At 37.7% G+C, this 25646-nt stretch overlaps 1 protein-coding gene across 1 annotated transcript in view; it reads left to right on the forward strand.

The window, feature by feature from the left end:
• CEMIP2 (cell migration inducing hyaluronidase 2) overlaps positions 1 to 25646 on the forward strand; it is a 102336-nt gene that overhangs the window by 2409 nt on the left and 74281 nt on the right. Inside the window, exon 2 of the mRNA XM_043976624.1 lies at positions 23261 to 23603. Within this exon, the coding sequence (XP_043832559.1) occupies positions 23273 to 23603 (331 nt within the window). The 5' untranslated portion in view covers positions 23261 to 23272. The remainder of the gene's footprint in view (positions 1 to 23260; positions 23604 to 25646) is intronic.

Genomic DNA, 25646 nt, shown 5'->3' on the forward strand with positions numbered 1-25646 from the left:
ACCACTTGGCACATAGTAGGTGCTTAATAAATAATGTCCACTGATTGCTATGCAAGGAAAGCACTGTGCTAAATTCTGGGCATGCACGGATATGAAAGAGACTACATTTAGTAGTAGGGGTTGGGGTGGGGGTAGGGAAGACAAAGAAACAAAGAGAGTATGTTAAGTTCAAAGGGAAGGTACAAAGTGGTTTGAGAAATTTGATGGAGAGATCATTTTTCAGAGTAAGATAGGATCAGGAAAAATATAATCAATGAATGAAAAATTGTTCATTGAACACTTACTGTACATCCGGTGCCATGTTAAGCATTGGGCCTACAAATAAAATAAAATAAGACGGTATCTACTCTCAAGTTTACATTCTAATCAGGTGAGTCTTGGACACAAGGCAGGAAGTAAACACTGGTTTGGAAATTGCTGGGAATTATATGGTGACCTGGGTTCCAGGCAAGAAAAGGCAAAGACTTACCAATTGGGAACCCAGGTCTTGATAATATTCATATCAGAGTTGGCAAAGTCCAAATTCTGCTGGGAGGAGGATGAGGAAGATGGCTGGTGTGGAAGAAGAAATCAGCACTGGAACTGGACCTTGTAGATGACGATGATGGTGGGGTGATGATGATGATGACAACAATAATAGCTAACATTTATGTAGCTCTTACTATGTCCCAGACAATGTGCTAAGTACTTTAGAATTATTACCTCATTTGATTCTCAGGACAGCCTCGATAGGTAGATGCTACTGTTATCCTCATTTTCACAGATGAAGAAACTGAGGCTGAGAGGTTAAGTGTCTTTTCTTGGGTCACATAGGTAATAACCATCTGGGGCTGGATTTCAACTTAGGTCTTCCTGACTCCAGGCTTTATCCATGGCAACCTAGGCGGAAAGGATCTCAAAACCATATTGTCCAACAATATGGAGGGATTTCAAAGAGTAGAGATGGGGACATTCCCTTGATTCCCAATTCTTAGCCACCACAAAGAGTTGCCATATGTATTTTTTGTACAATTTTCCCCCTTTTTCTCTTTCTCATGATTACTGTTGTTAACTGTTTCCCTCCATCCTATTCCCTTCCCCATGATATTAACTCTAATAGTTATCTTCTTTCACCCTATCCCTCTTCAAAAGGGATTTGCTTCTATCTGTCCCCTCCCCCAATCTGCCCTTCTTTTGCCCCTCTCTCTTTATCCCCTTCCCCTCCTATTTTCCTGCAGGGTTAGATAGATTACTCCACCCAGTTGAGTGTGTATGTTATTCCCTCCTTGAGCCAATTCTATTGACTTCATCTATTTTTCCAAATATTTTGTATAGTATTGGAATTAATTGTTTTTTAAATGTTTGGTAGGATTCACTTGTAAACCCATCTGGGCCTGGAGATTTTTTCTTAGGGAGTTCATTGATGGCTTGTTCAATTTATTTTTCTAAAATGGGCCTATTTAAGGATTTTATTTCCTCTTCAGTTAACCTGGGCAATTTGTATTTTTGTAAATATTTATCCATTTCTTTTAGATTGTCAAATTTATTGGCATCCAGTTGGGCAAAGTAGCTCCTAATTATTGCTTTAATTTCCACTTCATTGGTGGTGAATTCACCCCTTTCATTTTTGACATGGTAATTTGGTTTTCTTCTTTTTAATCAAATGAACCAAAGGTTTATCTATTTTATTGGCTTTTTCATAAAACCAGCTCTTAGTTTTATTGATTAATTCTATAGTTTTCTTGCTTTCAATTTTATTAATTTCTCCTTTGATTATCAGGATTTCTAATTTAGTATTTAATTGGGGATTTCTAATTTGTTCTTTTTCTAGCTTTTTTACTTGCATGCCCAATTCATTAATCTTCTCTTTCTCTTTTTGATTCATCTAAGCATTTAGAGATATAAAATTACTCCTAAGCATTGCTTTGGCTGCATCCCATAGATTTTGGTATGTTGTCTCATTATTGTCATTCTCTTGGATGAAGTTTTTGATTTGTTGTTTGACCCACTCATTCTTTTTTTTAAAAAATTAATAAAGTATTTTATTTTTTTTCCGTTACATGTAAAGATAGTTCTCAACTTTTGTTTGTACAAGCTTTACAATTTCAGATTTTTCTCCCTCCCCCCTCCCCTAGACAGCAGGTAATCTGATATAGGTGTGTTATATATATATATATAACATTAATCCTATTTCTGCATTAGTCATGTTATAAGAGAAAAAAATCAGAGCAATGATGAAAAACCTCAAAATAGAAAAAAAACAACAGCATCAAAAACAAAAGAAATAGTATGGTTCATTCAGCATCTATACTCCACAGTTCTTTTTTTTTTTTTTTTTCCTGGATTTGGAGATCCTCTTCCATCATGAGTTCCCTGGAACTCTTCTGTGCCATTGCATTGGTGAGAAGAATATAGTCCATCACAGTAGATCAACACTCAATGTTGATGTTACTGTGTACAATGTTCTTCTAGTTCTGCTCATCTTACTCATCATCAGCCCACGCAAGACCCTCCAGGTTTCTCTGAACTCCTCCTGCTCATCGTTTCTTACAGCACAATAGTATTCCATTACATTCATATACCACAACTTGTCCAGCCATTCCCCAATTGATGGGCACCCCCCCTCAACTTCCAATTCCTTGCCACCACATAAAGAGCAGCTATAAAATATTTTTGTACATGTGGGTCCCTTTCCCCCTTCCATGATCTCTTTGGGAAAAAGACCCAAAAGTGGTATTGCTGGGTCAAAGGGTATGCACAGCTTTATAGCCCTTTGGGCATAATTCCAAATTGCTCTCCAGAATGGTTGGATCAGTTCACAGCTCCACAACAATGGATTAGTGTTCCAATTTTCCCACAGCTTCTCCAACATTTATTATTTTCCTTTTTGTCATTTTAGCCAATCTGATAGGTGTCAGGTTGACCCCACTCATTCTTTAGGATGAGATTATTTAGTTTCCAATTAATTTTCAGTCTACCTTTTCATGGATTTTTATTACATGTAATTTTTATTGTATCATGATCTGAGAAGGATGCATTTACTATTTCTGCCCTTCTATATTTGACTTTTTTGTGCCCTAATACATGGTCAGTTTTTGAATATGTGCCATGTACTACTGAGAAAAAGGTAAATTCCTTTCTTTCCCCATTCAGTTTTCTCCAGATATCTATTATATCTAACTTTTTTAACATTCTATTCACCTCTTTAACTTCTTTCTTATTTATTTTGTTGTTAGATTTATCTAATTCTGAGAGTAGAAGGTTCAGGTTCCTACTAGTATAGTTTTGCTATCTATTTACTCTTGTAACTCATTTAATTTTTTCCCTAAAAATTTGGATGCTATACCACTTGGTGCATACATGTTTAGTATTGATATTACTTTATTACATATATATCATACCTTTTTTGGTTTGTTTTTGTTTTTTGAGGGGCAATAAGGGTTAAGTGACTTGCCCAAGGTCACACAGCTAGTGAGTGTCAAGTGTCTGAGACTGGATTTGAACTCAGGTCCTCCTGAATCCAGGGCCAGTGCTTTATCCACTATGCCACCTAGCTGCCCCTCTATCATACCTTTTAACAAGATGCAGTTTCCTTCCTTATCTCTTTTGATTCAGATGTATTTTTGCTTTTTGCTTTGTATGAGATAAGGATTGCTACCCCCTGCTTTTTTGACTTCAGCTGAAGCAATAGTATATTCTGCTCCAAACTTTTACTTGTTAAGGGCTAAAATTCTAGCTAAACTGTCTAAAATATCTAATGAGTGGTCGCCAATAAATTATAAGCTCTAGCAAGAGTTAGACTTTTAAGCATTTATTAAGGAGAATAAGAATTTGGTAAAGAGAGAAGAAAAGGCCTAGATTCCTATCTGTTAAAGGGAGAGCACATTTCTAGCTCCGCTCTCCACCAGAGTCCCCAGGAAAAGAGACCGAGACTGAGCACCAGTCTCTTCCTTCTTCCTCCCACTAGCAAACGTCACTTCCTGACACCAAAGAAAAGACGCTTGTTCTTGCCCTCAAAGACCTTCCTTTCATGGTAGAACTTTTCTACAGTAAGTCTCCAGCAGGTAGCATCATTCCAATCGTTACATACCTTCACTCTGCGTATCTCTTTGCTTCAAATGTGTTTCTTGTAAACAAGATAATGTAGGATTCTGATTTTAATCCACTCTACTATTCCCTTCAGTTTTATGGGAGAATTCACCCCATTCACATTCACAGTTAAGATTACTAACCGTTTATTTCCCTCCATTCTTTTTTTTTTTTAGTGAGGCAATTGGGGTTAAATGACTTGCCCAGGGTCACACAGCTAGTAAGTGTTAAGTGTCTGAGGCCGGATTTGAACTTAGGTCCTCCTGACTCCAGGGCCCGGGCTTTATCCACTGCACCACCTAGCTGCCCTTCTCATTTTGTTTTTAAAGCCTTTTTTGAGCTTTTCAAAGAAAGCTTTTTGGTCTTGAGATAAGATCATCTTCCCACTTGAGTCTTCCCTTGTAGGCATTTTGACAAATGCCTACTCATCTGAGTTTGAGTTTTGGTCTTCCCTTTCACCATAGAAGCTGTCAATGAAAAGGTCCTTTTTTGTTTCTTACTCATATTGTAGCCTATTGTAAATTATAAAGATGGCGTTGTCTCCTGGGGCACAGGGTTACTGTTGCAAGCTTCTTACCACTCTCCAGCTGCCCCCACTCTCAACTGCCCCCCTCTCAGCAAGTTGAGCTGCAGCTGCATCCAGCTGCCGATAAGGTCTGCTGAGCTGCCCCTCCCCTTTCACCCAGGTGAGACAGGACCTTTCCTGAAGTCTTCTAAATTATCTCTACTTCTTGTAGTTCCGTAGTTCCAGAATCTGTCGAGACGCTTGATTTAATGTTGTTTTTGAGGGAAACACAGGAAAGCTCTGGCAGCTTCCTGGCTTCTTTATGCCACCTTGTTTCTGCCCATTCTCAGCTGATCCCTAGAGACCAGCTCTTCCATCCTACAGATATTTCTTACCCCAGTGGGACTCGGAGAGAGAACCCCTTTCCCCATTCCACCCAGGATTATTTCCCCTGTCCCCTATTTCTTTTTCTTTTTCTTCTTTCTTTCTCTTTCTTTCTTTCTTTCTTTCTTGTCTTTCTTTCTTTCTTTCTTTCTTTTCTTTTCTTTCTTTCTTTCTTTCTTTCTTTCTTTCTTTCTTTTGCAGGGCAATGAGGGCTAAGTGACTTGACTAGGGTCACACAACTAGTAAGTATCAAAATGTCTGAGGTCACATTGAACTTAGGTCCTCCTGAATCCAGGGCACCACCCAGGCTGCCCCTCCCCTATTTCTTCTTATAGGTTTTGCTACTTGTGCTGCTGGCCTCTGGACCCTTCTTTTCACCCACCACTGGCCTCTGGTAGTGGTGGTAACCCATTACAAATATTGCATTTTGAAATGACTCCTGAGAGTTGGAGTTGTCCTTTCCTATCTGAATCTAACATAGCTGTATAGAAAGTACGAATCTGAATCTGGACCACTAGTATTTTCCCTTTTAAGTCATGTTACTTACCCAGGCAGCCACACCTTCAAGGACAGGACAAGTTCAATAGCTCTGCTGGTTACCTCTTGTCTTCACCAAAGTGAGTAAGGACTGAATACAGGTTCAGGGTTGATATGGCCCCAATGACAGGAAATCCTTCACCTACCATGGAGAAGGCGAAGCCATCTAGTGCTATATATAAGTACTTTACAAATATTGTTTGATTCATCACATCAAACCCTGCTATTAATTTCCCCCATTTTACAGACTAGATTTGAACTCAGGTCATCCTGACTCCTGACCCAATGCACTATCCATTGTGCCACATAGCTACCTCAAGTAGGAGTGTATTAAGTAGAGTTACACTAAGTTGAGAGTTAGCAGGATGAGAATGGCAAAAGGTCAAGAGATTCAGGGGTAGAAAGTGTAACAGTAATAATAACTTATATTTGTTTAATCATCAAAGTACTTTAACATCAGGATTATGGTCAATACATGGCAGACAGAAGTGCTCTGAACATGTTGTTCAGTTGTTTAGTCGTGTCTGACTCTTTGTGACCTCATTGGGGTTTTCTTGGCAAAGATACTAGAATGGTTTGCCATTTCCTCCTCCAGCTCATTTACACATGAGGAAACAGAAGCAAACAAAGTTGTAACTTTGCCCAGGGTCACACAGCTAGTAAGTGTCTGAAGTTGTATTTGAACTCAGGTCTTTATGACTCTAGGCCTGGCACTCTATGCTTCCCCTAGCTGCTCTACTTTGACCATAGTAGAATTTAATTGAATTTGTTTAATTGAATAGTGGAACTAAAGGCTATGTTAGGGTGAAGAGACATCTAGGTTAGATATAATGGATAAAATACTGGATTTTGGGGTTAGAAAAACCTGAGTTCAAATTATACCTCTATTACTTTACTAGCTGTGTGACCCTTGATAAATCACTTAACTTGTGTCTTGGTTTCCTCATTTTTAACATTATGGTATTGGATTTTGAGAGCCCTTCCAGATCTCAATCTTTGCTCCTATGAATTTGTGTGGGGAAATAAAGGGAGTAGAAAAGATGGAGGGATTGAAGATCATGGTTAGAAATGTAAGGATTTTGAAAGTGAAATAGTTTGAACACTGGTCTGGTCTAAACTTTGACTACATTGGATAATAGCTGAAGTAGTACAAGTGTATTGAAGGTCTTGGGAGTTGAGTCCAAGAAATCAAGGTTTTAGAGGTGTCATCAGTGGATATTCAAACCTTTATTAATGATGGCTGAGGAAGGGATCAAGAGGAAGACTGTGATGCAGATGCCATAAACTTTGATTAAAGTGAGAAAGTTTCTAGAAGTCAGTAGGTGACAGAGACAAGGGTCAGGATATCATTGTTTATAGTCAGATGGCATGTACTTCAAAGTAAAGAGAGGTTATAGAACAGTATTTGCAGAACAAGGATCTGGAAGTGTCCTATGAGGCAAGTGAAGTAAGAAAGATGTAGCTGATGTTGGAGCTGTTAGAGATGTGGAATCCTTAGGGAAAAGTCTGAGTTGAGGTGGAAAAAATATGACAAGGGGAGATTGAGGATGAAGTGAAGTTTAACAGTGGAATAAAGATTACAAAGAGCCCAATGACAATGATGGGTAGAGGCTATAAAGATTGGAGGGAATGTGGGGTTGGGATGAATGGAATGGCAGCATGTGTGAGATAGCCACACTATGTGATATGGCTGCATGACCGAGGATAAAGAAGGAGAAAATTAGGAAGTGAGTTAGCACAAGATCAAAGTTTTAGGTACTTAATTTTAAATATGAAACAAATCGATAAAAGATTCTAAAAGATTTTTTTTAACAGGAAAAATAATATAGTGTGTCCTTTCTCTGCTTAGTAAACATTTAATCATTCAGTATTCTTATTCCTTTTGGCTTTATATATGGACCTGATTTGTAATCCAAAGCATTTCAGTTTTATTTTCATTTTTTTGGACTTCACCAGTGATTTATGTAAGATAGGGAACTCCCAATAAGGAAACTCCTTCAACCAATTTTGGTTGGTACCATCTTCTGTAGAACTTACATTTTTGGAGTTTCCCAGGGCCTTGCAAAATGAGATTGCTCTGGGTCACAGAGGCAGTATGTGTCAAAGGAAGGATTTGAACCCAAGTCTTCTTAATTATAAGATCAGCTCTGTCCCCATGTCATACTGCCTCTCATACAGCATTTTCTTAGTGTTATGGAGTGGTAAAGTTGGAACACAGAGACTAAATTAATTTGACTAAGAGAAATCTGTGAGTGGGGTGGGAAAAGAAGGCAGAAGTATGAGATGATGTAGAAGACAGAATTGACAAGATTTGGCAACCGATTGACTGTGGAATGAAGGAGAGTGAGGAGACTGGGATGACTCCTCAAAAACTTGAGGCTGTGAACCCAGATGACTGGAATGGTGCTGCCCTTGACAGAAATATGGAAGGTTAGATGAGGGGGAGGGTTTGCATGAAATGTAATGAGTTCTATTTTGGACATGTTGAGTTTAAGATGGAACTTTCAGTTTGAAATATCTAGTGAGTGTAGGATACAGTAGATATTTCTTACTTACCCTGGTACCTGATTCTAAGACTCTGGATCAACTTGGTATCAAAAGCCTGTTGTTGTTGCTGTTGTTTTGTGTCTGACTCTTCATGTTGCCATTTGGATTTCCTTGGCAGAGATACTGGAGTGGTTTGCCATTTCCTTCTCCTGCTCATTTTTTACATTTTTTTGCCTCAACTGAGGGAAACAGGGTTAAGTGACTTGCCCAGAGTAAGTATCTGAGGCCAGATTTGAACTCAGGAAGAGAAGTCTTCCTGATTTCAGGCTGGCACTCTATTTACTGTACCACCTAGCTGCCCCAAGCCCCAAGAAGTAAGTTTTAATAATTTATTTAGCTCTTAATCACTTATTTCAATTTTAATAAGTATTCTCTTTAGTTGGATTTAGGCAACGACAATTAATTTAAAAGGGGTTTTGTGTGTGTGTGTGTGTGTGTGTGTGTGTGTGTGTGTATGATGACTTCCTTCCTCTCTTCCCTCTGTATTTTTTCTTCTAGATTACATACACCAAAAAAGCAATAAACCGAGTCATGTAACTGTATCTCTGAATGTATGACTCTAATTTATGATTTATTTTCTTTGAAAAAGAAGTCATTTTCAAATTTACTTATAAATAAAATCCCAACAGGTGATTTCCAACAATCATAACAGGCTGTTATAACTTGAATGGACTTAGAATGCTTACTTATTGTTTTAAAAACAAGCTCATTTTTCATTTTACAAACTACTTTTGTTATAAATTTAAGCTTGTAGGAAACAAACCTTTTGATTAATACATTTAAATAGGAGTTGTTTAAATGTTTCATTAAAGTGCTTGGTTTTTTGTTTTTTTTTTTTTTGGTGAGGCAATCGGGGTTAAGTGACTTGTCCAGGGTCACACAGCTAGTAAGTGTTAAGTGTCTGAGGCTGGATTTGAACTCATGTCCTCCTGAATCCAAGGCCAGTGCTCTATCCATTGTGCCACCTAGCTGCCCCAAAGTTTTTGTCTGCAACTGAGTGAATTGTTTGGGGCATCTGCTCCCTCTCCAATTCAGTTGCATTTGAGCTTACTGTAGGTGTCTTTGTAGCTGTAGTTGAGTTTACTGTAAGCATCTTTATGTCTTGGCAGGGCAAACCATGTCATCTATTTGTAGCCCCCTCCCATTATTATGCACTCCCACCACACAATAAGTACTCAGTCTTGTAGACTGACTTTTTTGTTAAGAATTTCTGACACAGATAAGTGACCAAATATGAAAACCAGCTGTGCTCTGCTTACACTTGTTAAAAACAGCAAATACTTCAAAAGATTTTTAAAAAATTCAACAGTGTGACTAATCCTTCCACCAATGTATTATTGCTACTGTTGAATATTAAAATATAGTTTTTATATCTGCCTGTCTCCTAAAAACAGATCAGAGAAGTTATCTTTAATCTCTCCTACAAAATTAATAAACATCAGAGAAATGATAATATCTTATATTTCCTACCAAAAAACACACAACAAAAACAACTCAGAGACATGTCTCCTACAGAACAAAACCAGATCAGAGACAGACAGAAAAAACATATCTTTCTTTTTTTTTTCTTAAAAATTTTTTTTTTTTGACAGACAGAAAAAACATATCAATTTAATATTTTTGTCCCAAGAAGAAAGAAAGCACAACATCTTCCTGTAGAGACTTCCCTCCTAACAGAGAAGCTCGGGGACTCCCCATTTCTAAGCGTATATATGGTTTTAGTCCACTGATTACAGGGCGTTGTCAGTTTCAATAGTATGATACAGAAATCAATCCAGAAGCAAAAAGCAGTTTAACAATTTAAGTTATAACAAGTATGGAGGAAATACAGAAGCATCATGATAAGACTACAGGATTCCAAAAAAAGGGTTTGGCAAGGATGAGGATGCCCAGATGTTACCATAAGATAGGGACTTACTATCCCGAGGGAAAAGAAGTCACTAGGTAGGGTCTTTTATCTATTAGCTATCTGGGTTCAGTTTGGAGTTCAGTTGAAGGACATTTTGCTCCTGTTAACCCAGGGTTTCATAAAAAATACTTTTGGATAGTAAGGTACCTCCATCAAATCCAGGTGATTCCCATATATTCATTTAACACTATGAATGAATTTTAACAAAAATGTATTAAGCCCTTAATATGTACTGGGTAAGGGCAGTTAGGTGATGCAGTGGATGGAGTCCCAAGCCCAGAATCAGGAAGACTCATCTCCCTGAGTTCAAATTTGGCCTCAGATACTTGGTGAGTACCTTAACCCTGTTTGCTTCAGTTTCCTCATCTGTAAAATGGGCTGGAGAGGGAAATAGCAAACAGCCCTAGTATCTTTGCCAGGAAAACTCCAAATAAGGTCATGAAGAATCAGACACAACTCAAAAACGACTGAACAAAAATAAGCTGGGCATTATGCTAATATGATAGTCAGATACTCTTAAGAAACTTATAGTCTGTTTGGGAGGGGAGTGTTGGCCAGGGAAGGAAGTTTTGATCTAGGGAGTCACAGGGATTGTGAGTTGGACAGTCAATTGACATGTACTTTCCAAAAGAATGGTGATATTGATTAGATTACTGTAACTAGAATAGGAGGTAGAAAAACCAGTGGGAGAGAGGTTTCCCATCTGGACAAAAGGCAAGATGGCCAGAGTAGATGGCTGGATGGCACATGGATCATGGACTGGGCTAGATACAGCAGTTTTGATGAGTTCATATTTACTTTGTCACCTATCAAGGTGGCTTAGCCACAGGGCAGACTGTGCACAAAAATATTCACCTTCTCATCACCAAGCTTTTTTGGTGATAAGAGTCTTTGAATTTAGTTGGTGCTTGTATGATACTCTTTCTGTATCTGTACTGGAATTCTTTCTTCTTCATAATATCAACCACAGGTTGGCATTGCCTTTGAAACCCTAGGGTCACCTCCTCAAAACAACAAATAACCAGAGAAAAATTTTAGCATCAGAGACAACAAATACTTAAGTAGAAAATATATTTTTCTGCAATATTTTGATGCAAATAGAACCAGGAAACAATGAGAATTATGTAAAGGGAAAGTCTGTTAGAGATGCTTTTTGTATAGTGAAGTTTTAGCAGTCTATGTGCCTTTTAAAAAGTTTTATATTCTCTTTGTATGAGCATTGAATGACAACTTAAGAATTGGAAGGCAGTCACCTGAGCAGTCATTCAGTCTGACCTATAAATGAGGAATACCCCACTAAAATATACCTGACAAGTAGCCACCCAATTTTTGGTAGAAGACTTCTCAGGAAAAAGACCTCTTTATCCCATAACCTCTTCTTGGAAGTCCATTCAACTTTTGGATTCTAATTTGTTAGTAAAATTTTCCTGAAACCAAGGCTAAATTTAGTTCTTGGCAACTTTCATACATTGTTCCTGGTTGTGATAAATCTAGTTCCTTCTTCAAATCATAGCCTATCAAATATTTGAAGACAGTTAACATACCCCCTTGCATCTTCTTTTCTCCATGATAAACATGGCCAATTCTTTCAATTGGTCCATCAGCCAATTCCTTCAACATGGACTCAAGGCCCTTAACCTTCTTGCTTGCTTCTTCTGGACACTCCAGCTTATCCAGGGTCCTTAGTGTGGTTCTAAGAACTGAATACAGTACTCCAGATGAGGTCTGATGAGGTCAGAGTAGGGAGGGACTATCACTTCTCTATTCTTGGAAGTTATACAGTTCAAGATTGCACTAACTGTTGTGGCTGTCACATCACACTGCTGACATTAGTTATTTATTTTTGTCCTCTGTTAAGAAGAGGCCCTTATTACAAATGGTTGTGTTAAGGATGACACAGCTTGAGAAAGTATTCATTAAAAAATGATGACAATAGTGATTCCACAAGTGATACCAGCCCTTTTTTCCCCATAAAAGTATTTTATTTTCCAGTTACATGTAGAGATAGTTTGCAACATTTGTTTTTATAAGATTTCTAGTTTCAATTTTTTCTCCCTTCTCTCCCCACCCTCCCCAAGACAGCTATCAATCCAATATAGGTTATATATGTACAATCACATTAAACATATTTCTGCATTAGTCATACTGTGCAAGAAGAATCAGAACAAAAAGGAAAAACCTCAAAATAAAAATAAATAGAGATGGTATGGTTCTATCTGCATCTAGATTCCATAGTTCTTTTATTTTCTTTTCTGGATTTGGAGAGCATTTTCCATCATGAGTCCTTTGGAACGAACTAGGAGCATTGTATTGCTGAGAAGAGTGAAGTCTATCACAATTGATCAACACACAATGATACCAGCCCTTTGATCAACTATATGAGAATAGTATCTTTGAAATAGCCTGAGCTGGGGCTTCCAAAGCATATTTGCAGCATTGAGAAAAGATTTGCAATCAGATAAAGGCTTTTATTATATAGTGATGAATGGCAAGTAGTGTCAGCAGAATGACATCTGAAGTAGGGTCAGGCCTTGTGGCCAGTAAGACATAAGTGTGCTTCACTGCTTTGTACATCTTTATTTTGGCCTTGACTTTGATGCTGCCCTGTACCTACCTGCATTCTGTCTGTCAATTTCCTCAAAGGACAAACTGAACTAGATTCAGTACTTTATTATTATTTTTTGCCAACATGTAATTGAAGTGATAGAATTTCCCATGAGTATTTAGTTTGGAGCTTCTGATAAAAATCATGGAAGATTCAAACTGGAAGAGGTCTTTAAAGGTCATCTATTCTAGGGGTTCTTTTTTTTTTTAACTTTTTTTTTTGTTTTTTGCAGGGCAATGAGGGTTAAGTGACATGCCAGGGTCACACAGCTAGTAAGTGTCAAGTGTCTGAGGCCGGATTTGAACTCAGGTCCTCCTGAATCTAGGGCCAGTGCTTTATTCACTGAGCCACTTAGCTGCCCTATACTAGGGGTTCTTAATGTGGGATCCACAAGCTTTTTTTCCTTCAATATTTTTATAGCAACATTTAAATAAATTGGTTTCCTTTGTAATAGCATGGTTTTTTCCCTTGCATTTAAAAACATCTGAGGCTTTTCTCCAGATGTCCAAAGGGGCCATGACACACACAAAAATTAAGAGCCCCTCATAAACTCTCATGTTACTAACAAGTAAGTTAAGGCATACAGAAGTTAAAATGAGTTGTCCAAAGGACACATATCTCTTGTGTTAAATTGAGACTAGAAGTCTGGCCACCTTATTCTCAGTTTGATGGCTCTTTTTATTATATAAAATTGCCATTCAAACTGTCTTTCCCTTGGACAGGTTGATATGGGACTGCAGGACTCTTCAGTGCTTTACCAAATCAACTAGACAGTGCATGAACTTGTTTTCTTGCCTATTCTCTCTATTTCTATAGATTTATACTTGTAGTTAGCAGTCTCTATGGTTACTGTGTCCAGTAAAATCTAAGTTTCTAAATAAATTTTTGTCTTTGTAACATAGCACCTTGCACAAAATAGGCATTGGGTAAATGTTTGTTGAATAAAATTACTTGTTTCCATATCTTTTGATAATACTTTTAACCTACTGAGGATTAATGACTTGATTGAAACTAAGAATGACAAACTTCTTAGTATATTTTTGGAAATCAGCCTTTTAGGTTTTCGGTTGCATTTTCAAACATTGCTTCTAGAAAAAGCTTATTGTAATAGGATGGCTCAGCCCTGTTTCAGTGTGTTGGTGAAGAGCAAATGATAATTTGGAATGAACTGGCTATAAGAGATCATACATAGTGAAGTAGCCTTAGAAAGTTCATAGATTTCTTAGAATTGTTAGTAGCTAAGGTCCAGTTCTGCTAATGGTTTCAAATGATCTTTAAGAATATAAAATACAAGAAATATTGATGGTTTTCTTATATGTGTTATGCAGAGAAGGCCATCTCAACAGTATTGCATTGAGGTCTTAAAGGCATATTTCAAATCTGAGAATTTCTGATTCATGATGTTGTTCAATACTCTAGATAAGAGAATGTTGGATAGGAACCTGCCAACTGTCCTGTGATAGATAGCAGAGAAATGATACACATAGTTGCCATAGTTGGTTTCCTTGCCTTTCTCTTTTAGGATGTTGATGATAAATGGCATCGTTGACATCTTGAGACATTAATTTCCCAAGTGCCTAATATAAACCCATACAGATCCTACAAGATGACATGCCTTTGTTGAACTTACACATCTCTTATGGCAGGGGTGTCCCCTCCAGAAGTTAGAGTGAAGGTTCTTTAATTTCATTAAAAATGAATCTTGGAATTCTTTGTCTTTGATGAAGGTAACTTCTGGCTGTGGATTGGGGCATGAATCAATGTTACATCTCATCCAATGTTGTCTTTGGTTTAACTTTTTTGGCCCTCAATTTTCTTATTTGTAAAAATAATAGTACTGGGGCAGCTAGGTGGCGCAGTGGATAGAGCACCAGCCCTGGAGTCAGGAGTACCTGAGTTCAAATCCAGCCTCAGACACTTAACACTTACTAGCTGTGTGACCCTGGGCAAGTCACTTAACCCCAATTGCCACACTAAAAAACAAACAAACAAAACAAAACAAAACAAAATAATAGTACTGGACTAGATGTTCTTCAATGTCCCTTTTACTTCTAGATCTTTGATCCTATGTTCCGAATAGACCCGAATCTTTTTTGGCTTCCAACCACTGAATATACAGGTTTATTAATCTCCTTTTTGGCTTTGTTTTTTCTCTTCCTACTACCTGTTAGCAACTTTATTGTATCTGTCTTTAGATTTTCAGAGCCATTTAAAAATATATCAGTTCAATTGAAAAATTCTTCATGTAAGTGCCTATATAATTCACAGTGTGTATACAATACACATTATGCTTGTCACCTACACTTTGTATTTTCTTTGTCTTCATATATGTCCCTGAGTCACTTGCCATGCTTATTAATAAATGTTGAATTTAATTGAATGTAAAGTATAGATGAAATAAAATCATACATGGACATTAGAGCTGGAAAACCATCTAGGTCAACATATTTTAAAATGCGAAAACTGAAGCTAAGTGACTTGCTTAAGGTCACACAAGTTGTAAGTACCAGCTGTCTAGCCTCTAATTAGTTAAGTCCTCCTTCTCCCAGTACAGAGCTCTATCTTCCTCCGTATTCTGAAAAGAATGGCATTGAACCTATTGGTTCTGCCCTTTCCTTTGACCTTAATTAAAATAGCCTCTTCCAAGTCAGTGGAACGCCTGCCTTTTCTTTCTTCCAGGGGCCAGTCATGCTGCTGATTAGATGCCAGAGCCTGGCTTTGTGTGTTTCAGCACACCCATCATTCACCATTGGCTGAGTCTCTTGTATCATCTTAACCCAGTGATTGATGGAGGGTCGGGTTAGAGGGGAAGAATAGGGGGAAGTTGGGATGGAGGCGGGGAGAGAGGAAAGAAAAAAAAAAGAGGGTGGAGCAGCTATGTAATAGAACTGGGGAAAGGAGGTGGGGAAAAGGAATCCATGGGATGGCAATTGAAATAAAGGGAAACAGAGGAGAGGAATGGTTGAAAAGGACAAAGAATGAGAGGAGAACTGGTAGGTGGAATTCCACATTCCCTCACCCCAATGAATTTTCTAGATTAAAAAAACCCATCTATAGTTTGGTCATCTTTTGTTTTATTTTTCTATTTTTTGTATATATTTTGTTTTATCGCCCTTGAAATTTTCTTCAAATTGACTTTAATGACGTTTTAGATGTTGCTCATTGTTATCCTTTTTCTACCCCACCCCACCTCCAATGTCCAGTTCTCTCTCTCTCTCTCTCTCTCTCTCCTTTTCAGTCTTCACTTTCATTGAGAATGAGAGTGCTTTGTACCTTTTCACTGTGTCAGACATCTTGGCTTTAGGGTTAAGCTTCCCCACTAATGTGTGCATTTAACAATCCTGAAAAAAGGCAGAATTGGGCAAACTGCTGTCACCAGGAGCATAGAAGACTTTGTTCTCTTTCATATCACATAAATGAAAAGTGTATAAGAATGAAGAAAAAAAAAAGGTTGGCAGTCCACTTACCTCAAAGCTTAAAATGTGAAAAAAAGTCTTAATGATATTATTGAAGTCTATTTAACGGGTCATAGTTGAACCAGGTAGCTCAAATAAGCTTTGTGTATGAACAGATACAATTTCACAAATTTGTCACTGATATTGTTCCTGTATATACCTTGAATTTAGAGCCATGTGCATTTTTTAAAATGTTCAAGCTAAGCAAACATTATAATTTTGGGATATAATGGCCTCTTTTTGTGGGATTAAATATTTAGAAAGCATTATATTTCCCAATTGTATTTATTTAATGCTTTCTTTCATAGCCTAACCAAAAACTGAATTCTCTAGTGGAGCAAACTGGATCAGTCACTATGAATGATGTTCATTCTAGTTAAAATGCTTGCTAAAGGGAAAATTTTTCTCCTACTTTTTTTCAAGTTTAGCTTATTTAAAGAAAGTATTTAAGTGGCTCTCACTACAGTTATTTATAAGTGTAATGTTGGAATATGCTCTTTTAGAAATGTTTTGCATATGGCTCATATATATGAAAGTAATTAGAATAAACATTTTATTTGGTTTAAAATATTTTGAGAAGAAACAAAAGGGGGAAAGTAAATGTTAAAAGTAAAGATGGTAAAATGGTTGGGATTCTGACTGCACACAGAAGCAAATGTCTCCATGAAGGATGCATGTGTTTTTCAGTCATTCAAGGATTTCCATAGTCTTTATTTCAAGTTATTTTCAGATGACCCCTAATGAAAACTAGATTCATTGTAATGGTTTAGGAGTGGAGTGTTTTAGTTGAATTTGAGAAAGCCAAGTGAAATTAGAAGGACTAAGTAGAAAAATTCTTTGTTTCAGTCAAGTTTGAAAAGCTTTCTAAAATGTCTGAATATGCTTTCCCTACCTGCATTAGTGAAGTACATATTGCATAAGTGATTTAGAAATCTTCCATTGCACAAATCTTGTATTACTCAATGTCACCATTTTTAAGCTTAACTCTAACCATCATGGTGATATACATTTAAAATGTGCAGATTAGTTTGAATGATGTGGCTTTAGGATTAGAACACCCTGTTTGGTATTTTTTTTAAGTGATTGAATATCAGGTTGTTTTGTGGTATTTTGCCTCTTTCTTCTAAGACATCAGGGGGAAGAAACCAAGAACCTAGTATGTGGGAAGTTCAAGATGTTAAGTGAAGTTTTGCTACAATAAAGTAATTTCTTTGATGCATGTATGGATACTCCTTCCATCAATTTAGATCACAACCCATTCACATATTCTCCCCCCTATTTTTATTTATTTTAAAATTATTTATTTTACTCTGAACTTAAGAAACAAACAAGCATTTCCAAATCATAATGGTATAGAAAAAAAATTGTACATGAAACTGCAAATCTATTATGTACAACTTGCTATTCCTTTAAAATAAATAATAAAGTTATCATGTAATGTTCTTCTTTTCCTTCCCCTCCCTGCCCCTATCCTAGAGATGGCTACTATTAGACACACACACACACACACACACACACATCAATCACACCCATTCACATGTTCTTAACCAATGACTTTGAGACCTCTCTTTCATTCTTTTAATATTTTGGGATTATTATTATTCCACTTGGACTCAGTTTGTTTTCTTTCAATTTTCACTACAAATCAACAAGCCTCCTTTTCTGTTCATACATTTCCATAATTCTCTGTATTGGCTAGAGTGCTGGACTTGGGAAAGAAGAAAACCCACCTTTGAATCTCATCTTAGACACTAGCTGTGTGACCATGGATAAATTACTTAAAGTCTTTCACCCTTGTTTTCTCATTTGCAAAATGAGGATGAAAATAGAGCCTATCTCCCAGCGTTGTCTCGAGGGGCAGAGGAGATGTGAAGCTCTTTGTAATAAACATTAGCTGTTATCATGCCATCTCTTTTAGGAAAGTCACTATCACATGGGCCTAGCCTGCTTGTGTCCGTCATGCATCTTTTCATGGTTTGGGGTTACTTGCATGTTTTATTCTTCTATGGTGTGTTTTTGTGATTTTCAGGAATATGACAACATCAACATAATATAAGTGCTAGGGGGCAGCTAGGTGGCACAGTGGATAGAGCACCGGCCCTGGATTCAGGAGTACCTGAGTTCAAATCCGGCCTCGGACACCTAACACTTGCTAGCTGTGTGACCCTGGGCAAGTCGCTTAACCCCCACTGCCCCACAAAAAATATATATATATATATATATAAGTGCTAAAGAGCTAGACTTTGGTGTTAGTGAACAGTTTGAGATCATTGAAAGCATCGTTGAACCTTTCCTTTGGAAGAAGTAGGGGGCTACGAGTATGGAACACTGTATACAATATCAGACATTTTTTATGAGTTTTATTGAGCTCCTCCCCTTTTAGTTTTTATTGTAAGGGAGAGCATTCCAAGTATGGGGGACAGCCAGAGAAAATGTCTAGAGCTTGGAGGTGTAATAGCTGGGAGGCCAGTGTCACTGGATGGAAGAGTAGGAAGTGAGGAATAAGGTGTAAGAAGACTGGAAAGGTAGGAGGGGGCCTTGGTTATGAAGGGCATTAAATGCCAAACACAGCATTTTGTATTTGCTCCTGGAGGCAATAGGAAGTCATTGGAGTTTATTGAGGAGAGAAGAGAGACCTTTCTTTTAGGAAAATCACTTTATTGTCTGAATGGAGAATGGATTGGCGTGGGGAGAGACTTGGCAGGCTCACCATCAGACTATTGCAAGAGTTCTGTCATGAGGTGACGAGGGCCTGCACTACAGGGGTGGCAGCAGCAGAGGAGAGAAGGGCGCATGTTAGAGAGGTGTTGCAAAGGCCTTGAAATTGTCAGGCTTTGGTGACAGCTTGAATCTGGGCTGGTGGTAAGAGTGGCTGAGGAATCCAGGATGGCTCCTAGGTTGAGAGCCTGAGGAACGGGGAGGATGGTCTTGCTCTCTTCAGGAATAGGGAAGGTAGGAAGTAAGGGGAGGGAGTTTAGGGGGAAAGAATAATGAGTTGTGATATGATCTGGGAGTAGAATTTTTCCATTGACTGCTTCACAGTACATTCCCATCCCCAACTCAAGAAACCAATGTAAGACAGTTTGTTTTTAAGAACCTTGTAGTCTAATGGGGGAGACAACGTGAAAAACAACTATGTATAAACAAGATATAGACAGGAAAAATGGTAGACGATCAATAGAGGGAAGGCACTAGCATTAAGGGAGATAGGAAAAGTTTTTTGTAGAAGATGAGATTTTAGTTGGTATTTAAAGTAAAGCCACAAGGCAGAGATGAGGAGCAGGGGAGAGTATTTCAGGCATGGGGAACATCCAATGAAAATAACTGGAGTCTGGAGATAGTGTCTTGTGTGACGAACTGAAAGAAGGCCAGTCTCACTGGACTGCAGACTATACCCCTTATATACTTTGTAATCTGGTGAGACTGGCCTCCTTGCAGTTCCTCTGCAAAGGAGAGGGGTAGAGAGTAAGGTCTAAGAATATTGAAAAGGTAGGAAGGGGCTGGGATGTAAAGGGCTTTGAATGCCAAGTAGAAGATTTTATATTGGATCCTGTAGGTAAATGACAAGGAGCAAGTGGAGTTGATGGAATAAGGTATGGGTGGGGATGGCATGGCCAGATCTGCCCTATAATATAGTAAACACACAAAGTCATGAACCTTTTTTTTTTTTTAAATTTCTTGTGATGGACTTAGGCAGTGTGGTATCCTGGCTATAGAGCTTATTGTCAACCTCCAAGTGTTGGAGGACAACTCTCTCACTCTACAAGTGGCAGAGAAAGTATATACCGACATTGGTAAAAGTAATGTTCCTCATCTTGGAGTCTCTATACAGTCAAATCATAGGTACAGTCTCTGTCCCTACCTCTGTGATGATTAATTATTCTGAACAAACACTTCAATATACAAAGAACAACAGGGGGCAGCTAGGTGGCGCAGTGGATAGAGCACCAGCCCTGGATTCAGGAGGACCTGAGTTCAAATCTGGTCCCAGACACTTAACACTAGCTGTGTGACCCTGGGCAAGTCACTTAACCCCAATTGCCTCACTTAAAAAAAAATTAAAAAGAACAACAGCAAAAAATTGTAAATCAACTCATGGCTTTTTCTTACATTCAGCTTGTTTGGTTTTATTTTAGAGTACATATTAAATTTACAAGGTAGTAACACAATTGGTCTTTTGTGTCTCCCTTTGATCTTTTTGTTCTCTTTATTTCTGTGGTTTTGTTGTTCAGTCATTTCAGTCCAATTGGACTCTTCATGACTCAGTTTGGGGTTTTCTTTACAAAGATACTGGAGTGGTTTGCCATTTTCTTCTCTGGCTCATTTTACAGATAAAGAAACTGAGGCAAACAGGGTTAAGCAACTTGCTCAGAGTCACATGGCTAGTAATTATCTGAGGCCAGATTTGAACTCTGGAAGTTGTCTTCCTGACTCTAGGCCCAGCATTCTGTCTTCTAGCTGCTATAAAACACTAGCTTAGTGTTTTATTGATGGTTTTTTCCTTTAATTTTTAGAATCCTTATGACTCCCTAAATAGTCAAACAAAACAAATCAACACACTGATTATGTCTAAAAATATATGTTTCATTCTGCACTTCTAGTCTTTTTTTTTTTTTGGTGGGGCAATGAGGGTTAAGTGACTTGCCCAGGGTCACAGAGCTAGTAAATGTCGAGTGTCTGAGTTTGGATTTGAACTCAGATCCTCCTGAATGCAGGGCCTGTGCTTTATCCACTGCCCCACCTAGCTGTTCCACTTCTAGTCTTTCTAATAAGAGACATAACTTCATTATCAGCCTCTTAAAACCACAAACTGTCAGAATTCTATAGTCTTTCTAAGTTGTTTTCCTTTACATTATTTCAGTCAGTCTGTAAATTGTTCTGGTGTTGCTCATTTCACTCTTCATCAGTTTATATAAGTCTTCCCTGGTTGTTCTGACTTCTGAGGGCTTATTGGAGGAATGAAATGTCACAAATGTAGTATACAGAATTTAGAAGGATAATTAGCACATTTAAACATCAATAGGTTAAGTAACTGACTTCATATAGGTCTCCATTCCAGAAACTTTAGGCTCAGCTCTAAAGTAGATTAAAAGTATGATAATACCTTTTCTTTCATTGCTATTTTAAAACATGGAACATACGGTCTAAGTGATGGCTTTGTTATTTAGGAGTACTGATTTTTACCATTTTATTCTTTTGTGTACCATTTCCCACTGTGGAATGGCTTAAAAACAATAACAAAGGCCGTTTGATTGTTTTAAATCTCAAACTCTTGAATACAACCTCATGCCTAGATCCACACCCATAGAGTTGTTGGAAAACATTTGGAAGAGTTGAAGAAGACTTGTGGGCAAGAACCAACATGCTTTTATGTCAAAAAAGACAAAAAGGCATGTAGTTTTAGTTTGTACAATTGCCAAGTGAAATTTTCCAATTAGGATGCTGTTCGGTGATGTTGCAAGGCAAAAACCATTCATGGGTGGCTTGGTGGCTCCATTTCTCCTTTCACTGCCTTTTACTTTATTGTTTGTACATCTGGAGACATATATTATCTCCAACAAAAGAGTACTCCAGTCTGTTCAGTAATAACAACCTTTCTCACCCTGAAATAATGAAGTATCAGATTATTGCAGCCTTCGAAACAAAAGTTCCCTACTCCTTTTCAGAGAAGATTACAGTCACTATTTCACTCCCACCCTGATGAGCCTGGCACTCAAGAATCTTTGGTTTAGTCCTTCTTTTGTTTGTAGAGGAGCATAGTGAGTCTTTTGTTGCTCTAATCTCTTGTTGGTTCCAACAGGGCAAATGAATTATGTTGCTCAGTCTTCTGTTTCTTGGCATATGTAACTATGTATGCAAAAACACCTTAATTGTAGAGCGTCCCCTCTTGTCATTAAGATTATCCTTTATTTAAATAATTTTGTTCAGATTTCATGCTCCAGTTTAGATCTCTAAAATATATGACCCAACTAAGTGTTCTTGAGATATGTGCTGACTCACACTATCCTAGTAGGCAGGTAACAAATCTGGAAATAGATTTCCCTCCAATAACTTTTTAGTTACCAGATTGGCTGAAAACTGGAAATTCTATTTAAGCCTGTTTAATTGGTTTGCTTCAGAGCAAGTTGGTAGCAGCAGCCCTGGGACCTAAAAGCTCATTCATTGTTTCTGCAGGCAGTGGTAGGGGAGAGGTGTCAGGATAAGAGGTGAAGTCAGGTGCCTCCCATGCTGGGGTTATAGCCCTGGAGGTTTAGAAGAGAGAAATAACCATGGAAGTAGATGAACAGGTTGTGAATAATCCTATGTTAAAGCCTTGAGGGCATCTCATCTAACTAATCACAAAGTTATAATACACCTCATTCTTTTTTGTTGCTAATACATTAAGAATAAAATTTCATCTAAAAATAAACTTAAGTGTTCACTGAAAATGAAAAAGAAGGGAAAGGAATTGGTTTGTTTACCTCAACTATTACAGAGGAACAAATAATGTAGAGTTCTTTAGGTTTTATTACTGAAGAATAAGGGAAGATGAATCTATCCTTGACATAGCCTTACTGAAGAATAAGGGAAGATGAATCTCTCCTTGACATAGCCACTTACTACATTCTTGTTACATCATTTACTCGTAATTATTTTAAGTTATTGTTATCATATATATATATTTTTTTTTTTTTGGTGAGGCTATTGGGGTTAAGTGACTTGCCCAGGGTCACACAGCTAGTAAGTGTTAAGTGTCTGAGGCCAGATTTGAACTCAGGTCCTCCTGAATCCAGGGCCAGTGCTCTATCCACTGCACCACCTAGCTGTCCCTATCTTAATATATTTTTTTTTCCTATCTTAATATTTTGACACCCCTCCCCCACCTCCACCTTATACCATGACATAGGCTTTGGGGAATTTTAATGGATTGTGGAAGATACCACCTGTAAAGAAACATCCACAATAGTGAGAGACAATAACACCTTTAAAAACACTTAACTGTAGTTAGCCAGGACTATTATCTTTAAAAAATACTAAAACAAAGGATACAAAGATACATGGCTACCTTGCTGTGGGGCCTTTTATAATAAATGCTTGAGCATTTTGTTTTTTAAATTTTAAGACATGAGCCTCAAAATGTTTTTAAGTGTTGCAGTTGCTAATATAGTCAGCATTATACCAGTAATCTAAGCTAACCTTTGTTTTTTTTATACTGTTAATGATTTCAAATATTTGCTGGATTTTAATTTTTTTCCTTTTTTCTTCTGCAGTGACATTGTATCATGCATGCCACTGATCCCAGGGGAAACTCCCCTGCTTTCCTACAACCTCAGAATGGGAACAGCCATCGATCTTCAGGTTATGTACCAGGAAGGGTTGTTCCATTACGCCCACCACCTCCACCAAAGAGCCAAGCTTCAGCCAAATTTACCTCTGTCAGACAAGAAGCCCAGGCAACCTTTGCATTCTCTCCTGAGGAGCAGCGCTCACAGAGAGAAAACCGAAAACAGAAGAGACACAAAAATACATTCATTTGTTTTGCTATTTCCAGCTTTACATTTTTTGTTGCACTTGCAGTCATTTTAGGAATATCCTCAAAATATGCTCCAGATGGTAAGACTGACTGACACTATCTCTCTCTCTCTCTCTCTCTCTCTCTCTCTCTCTCTCTCTCTCTCTCTAAGAAAAAAATCAAGCTGATGGCATGTACTGTTTGCAGTCTTTTGATTGCTGATTCAGTTAGATTTAGGTTGGATACATGAACATAGATGAATAGCTGGTTTCAGCCTTGATATTTGCTTGGGCCAGATCTAGCTATTCCTCAAACTTCATCCAAATATACCATTTCCATGTAGATTGCAATAGAAATTTTGGAAATCAGTTACATTTAAGTCTGTTTGTGGCTCTTCCAGCTTCATCTGTAAATGCTCTTAGGGTTATAGGGTTTAGTTTCGTGCCATGCTTTCTGCAGGTATGTTCTGTCTTCTGCTTTTCATTGGTCTGTGAGGTGATACTACTCCTAACTTTCCATCTTCCTTTGTAATGTTAGCTAGATGAATTTGTATCCCAAACCAGTGTTGTGCTTGGCTGCCATGACTGTTTGATAAGCAGATTGCAGCTCGGCTGAGACAGTTTCTAGGTTCTTTGAACTTTCTGGATGTTGTAACTGTATTGCATTGGTTAAGCTTCTCTAAGACATGGGGGTAATAAAAATTAATATCTTTACTTTTATGTTTCTTATTTTTCAAAGATAATAGCTTATTTAAGTCAGTTAGATTGAAGCTGTTGTAAGTATATACAGCTTTACCTTCTAGTCGTTATCTTTCTTCTGTTGTGGGCTTGTTACTAGACTCCACATACTTAGTTCATGTACTATATTATTGACTAGGCTTTTCCTATCTGACAAAGCTGGTGATGTTTGATGCATGACATGTCCAGTGCTTTCCAGCTCTTTTTTTGAGAAAAGTATTCATTACATATAGGAATTTGGCTTCTTAGTAATCTAGAAGTTTGGCATGTCTTTTATTTATTAATTATGAGCCTTATTTTCCAGGTTTTTTTTAATTATCCTTTGCAATGTCCATGGTAACATTGAAGTTGTTGAGCATCAAGGTAGATGTTAACTTGTTTGGGGGATCTTGTTTAGTTCATAAAATGTCTCTCTTTCATCCTCTGTAACTAATATTAGAGTTTGATCTGTATAGTGGTTTGTCTATTCATTCCTCTGATGATCACTGCAAGGAGAGGTGACCAAGTATCCCATGAAATAGGTTCTTGTTGCCTTTGGGCACACAATAAAACCAGCTTATACCAATTCATTTATTTTCATTTCTGAGATTTTGTGAACCACCATGCCATTTAAGTTCAACTTCTTTGTCCTTTCCTTTCATTTATAGTAAGAAGGTGACCATGGATACAGTTTAATTCCTTTGGTAAAGGAACTCAGAATTGGTTGGGTAAAAATTTCACAAGTAACAATAGTTGAGTTAATGTCTGTAGATGTTTTTTAAACTGGTAAGCAAGCTCTTAGCACATTCTACCTCTTCCCCCTTCCCACCGTCTTTCCATAGTCATTTAAAAATTGGAGATTGGGTTTCATAGGACTGAGGACCATGTTGTATTTTTACCTGTCCCATGGTTTACCGTGGACAAAGGAGAAAGGTGCAAAAAGGAATTGTTGAACAAAGTCAAACTAGATCAAGGATTCCCTGTAGATGTCAAGATTTTCCAGATGTTCCTCTTAGCACTTATTAATATTTGCAGCCTATAGGCTAGTTAATTTCCTATTTTGGCAGAAATAGTATAGGACGTGAGTATAAAAATCCAGCATATAGCAACATTTCATGGCTAAGCATTGCTACATTGTCTATTATGTTACATGTATTATTCACCTGAAAGGCAGTATTCATAGTGGAGAGAGATGGGTTTAGAGTCAGGATGAACTGGGTTCGGATCCTGCTTCTGACATTGACTGACTTTGTGACCCTTGGGCAAGCCACTTTTGCAGAAGAGTATCCTTTATTGATAAAGGGAGTTTCCTCACTGAAAGTGCTAATGAAATCACAGGCCTGAGTTCCCTCAGAATCACGTACCTATTGCCATCAACTCTATACAATGGGTCAATATACAGGTTGAACTTGTATGGTTGTTTTTTTT

Source organism: Dromiciops gliroides, chromosome 1, assembly GCF_019393635.1.
Source record: "Dromiciops gliroides isolate mDroGli1 chromosome 1, mDroGli1.pri, whole genome shotgun sequence".
In the NCBI taxonomy this organism is placed as follows: domain Eukaryota; kingdom Metazoa; phylum Chordata; class Mammalia; order Microbiotheria; family Microbiotheriidae; genus Dromiciops; species Dromiciops gliroides.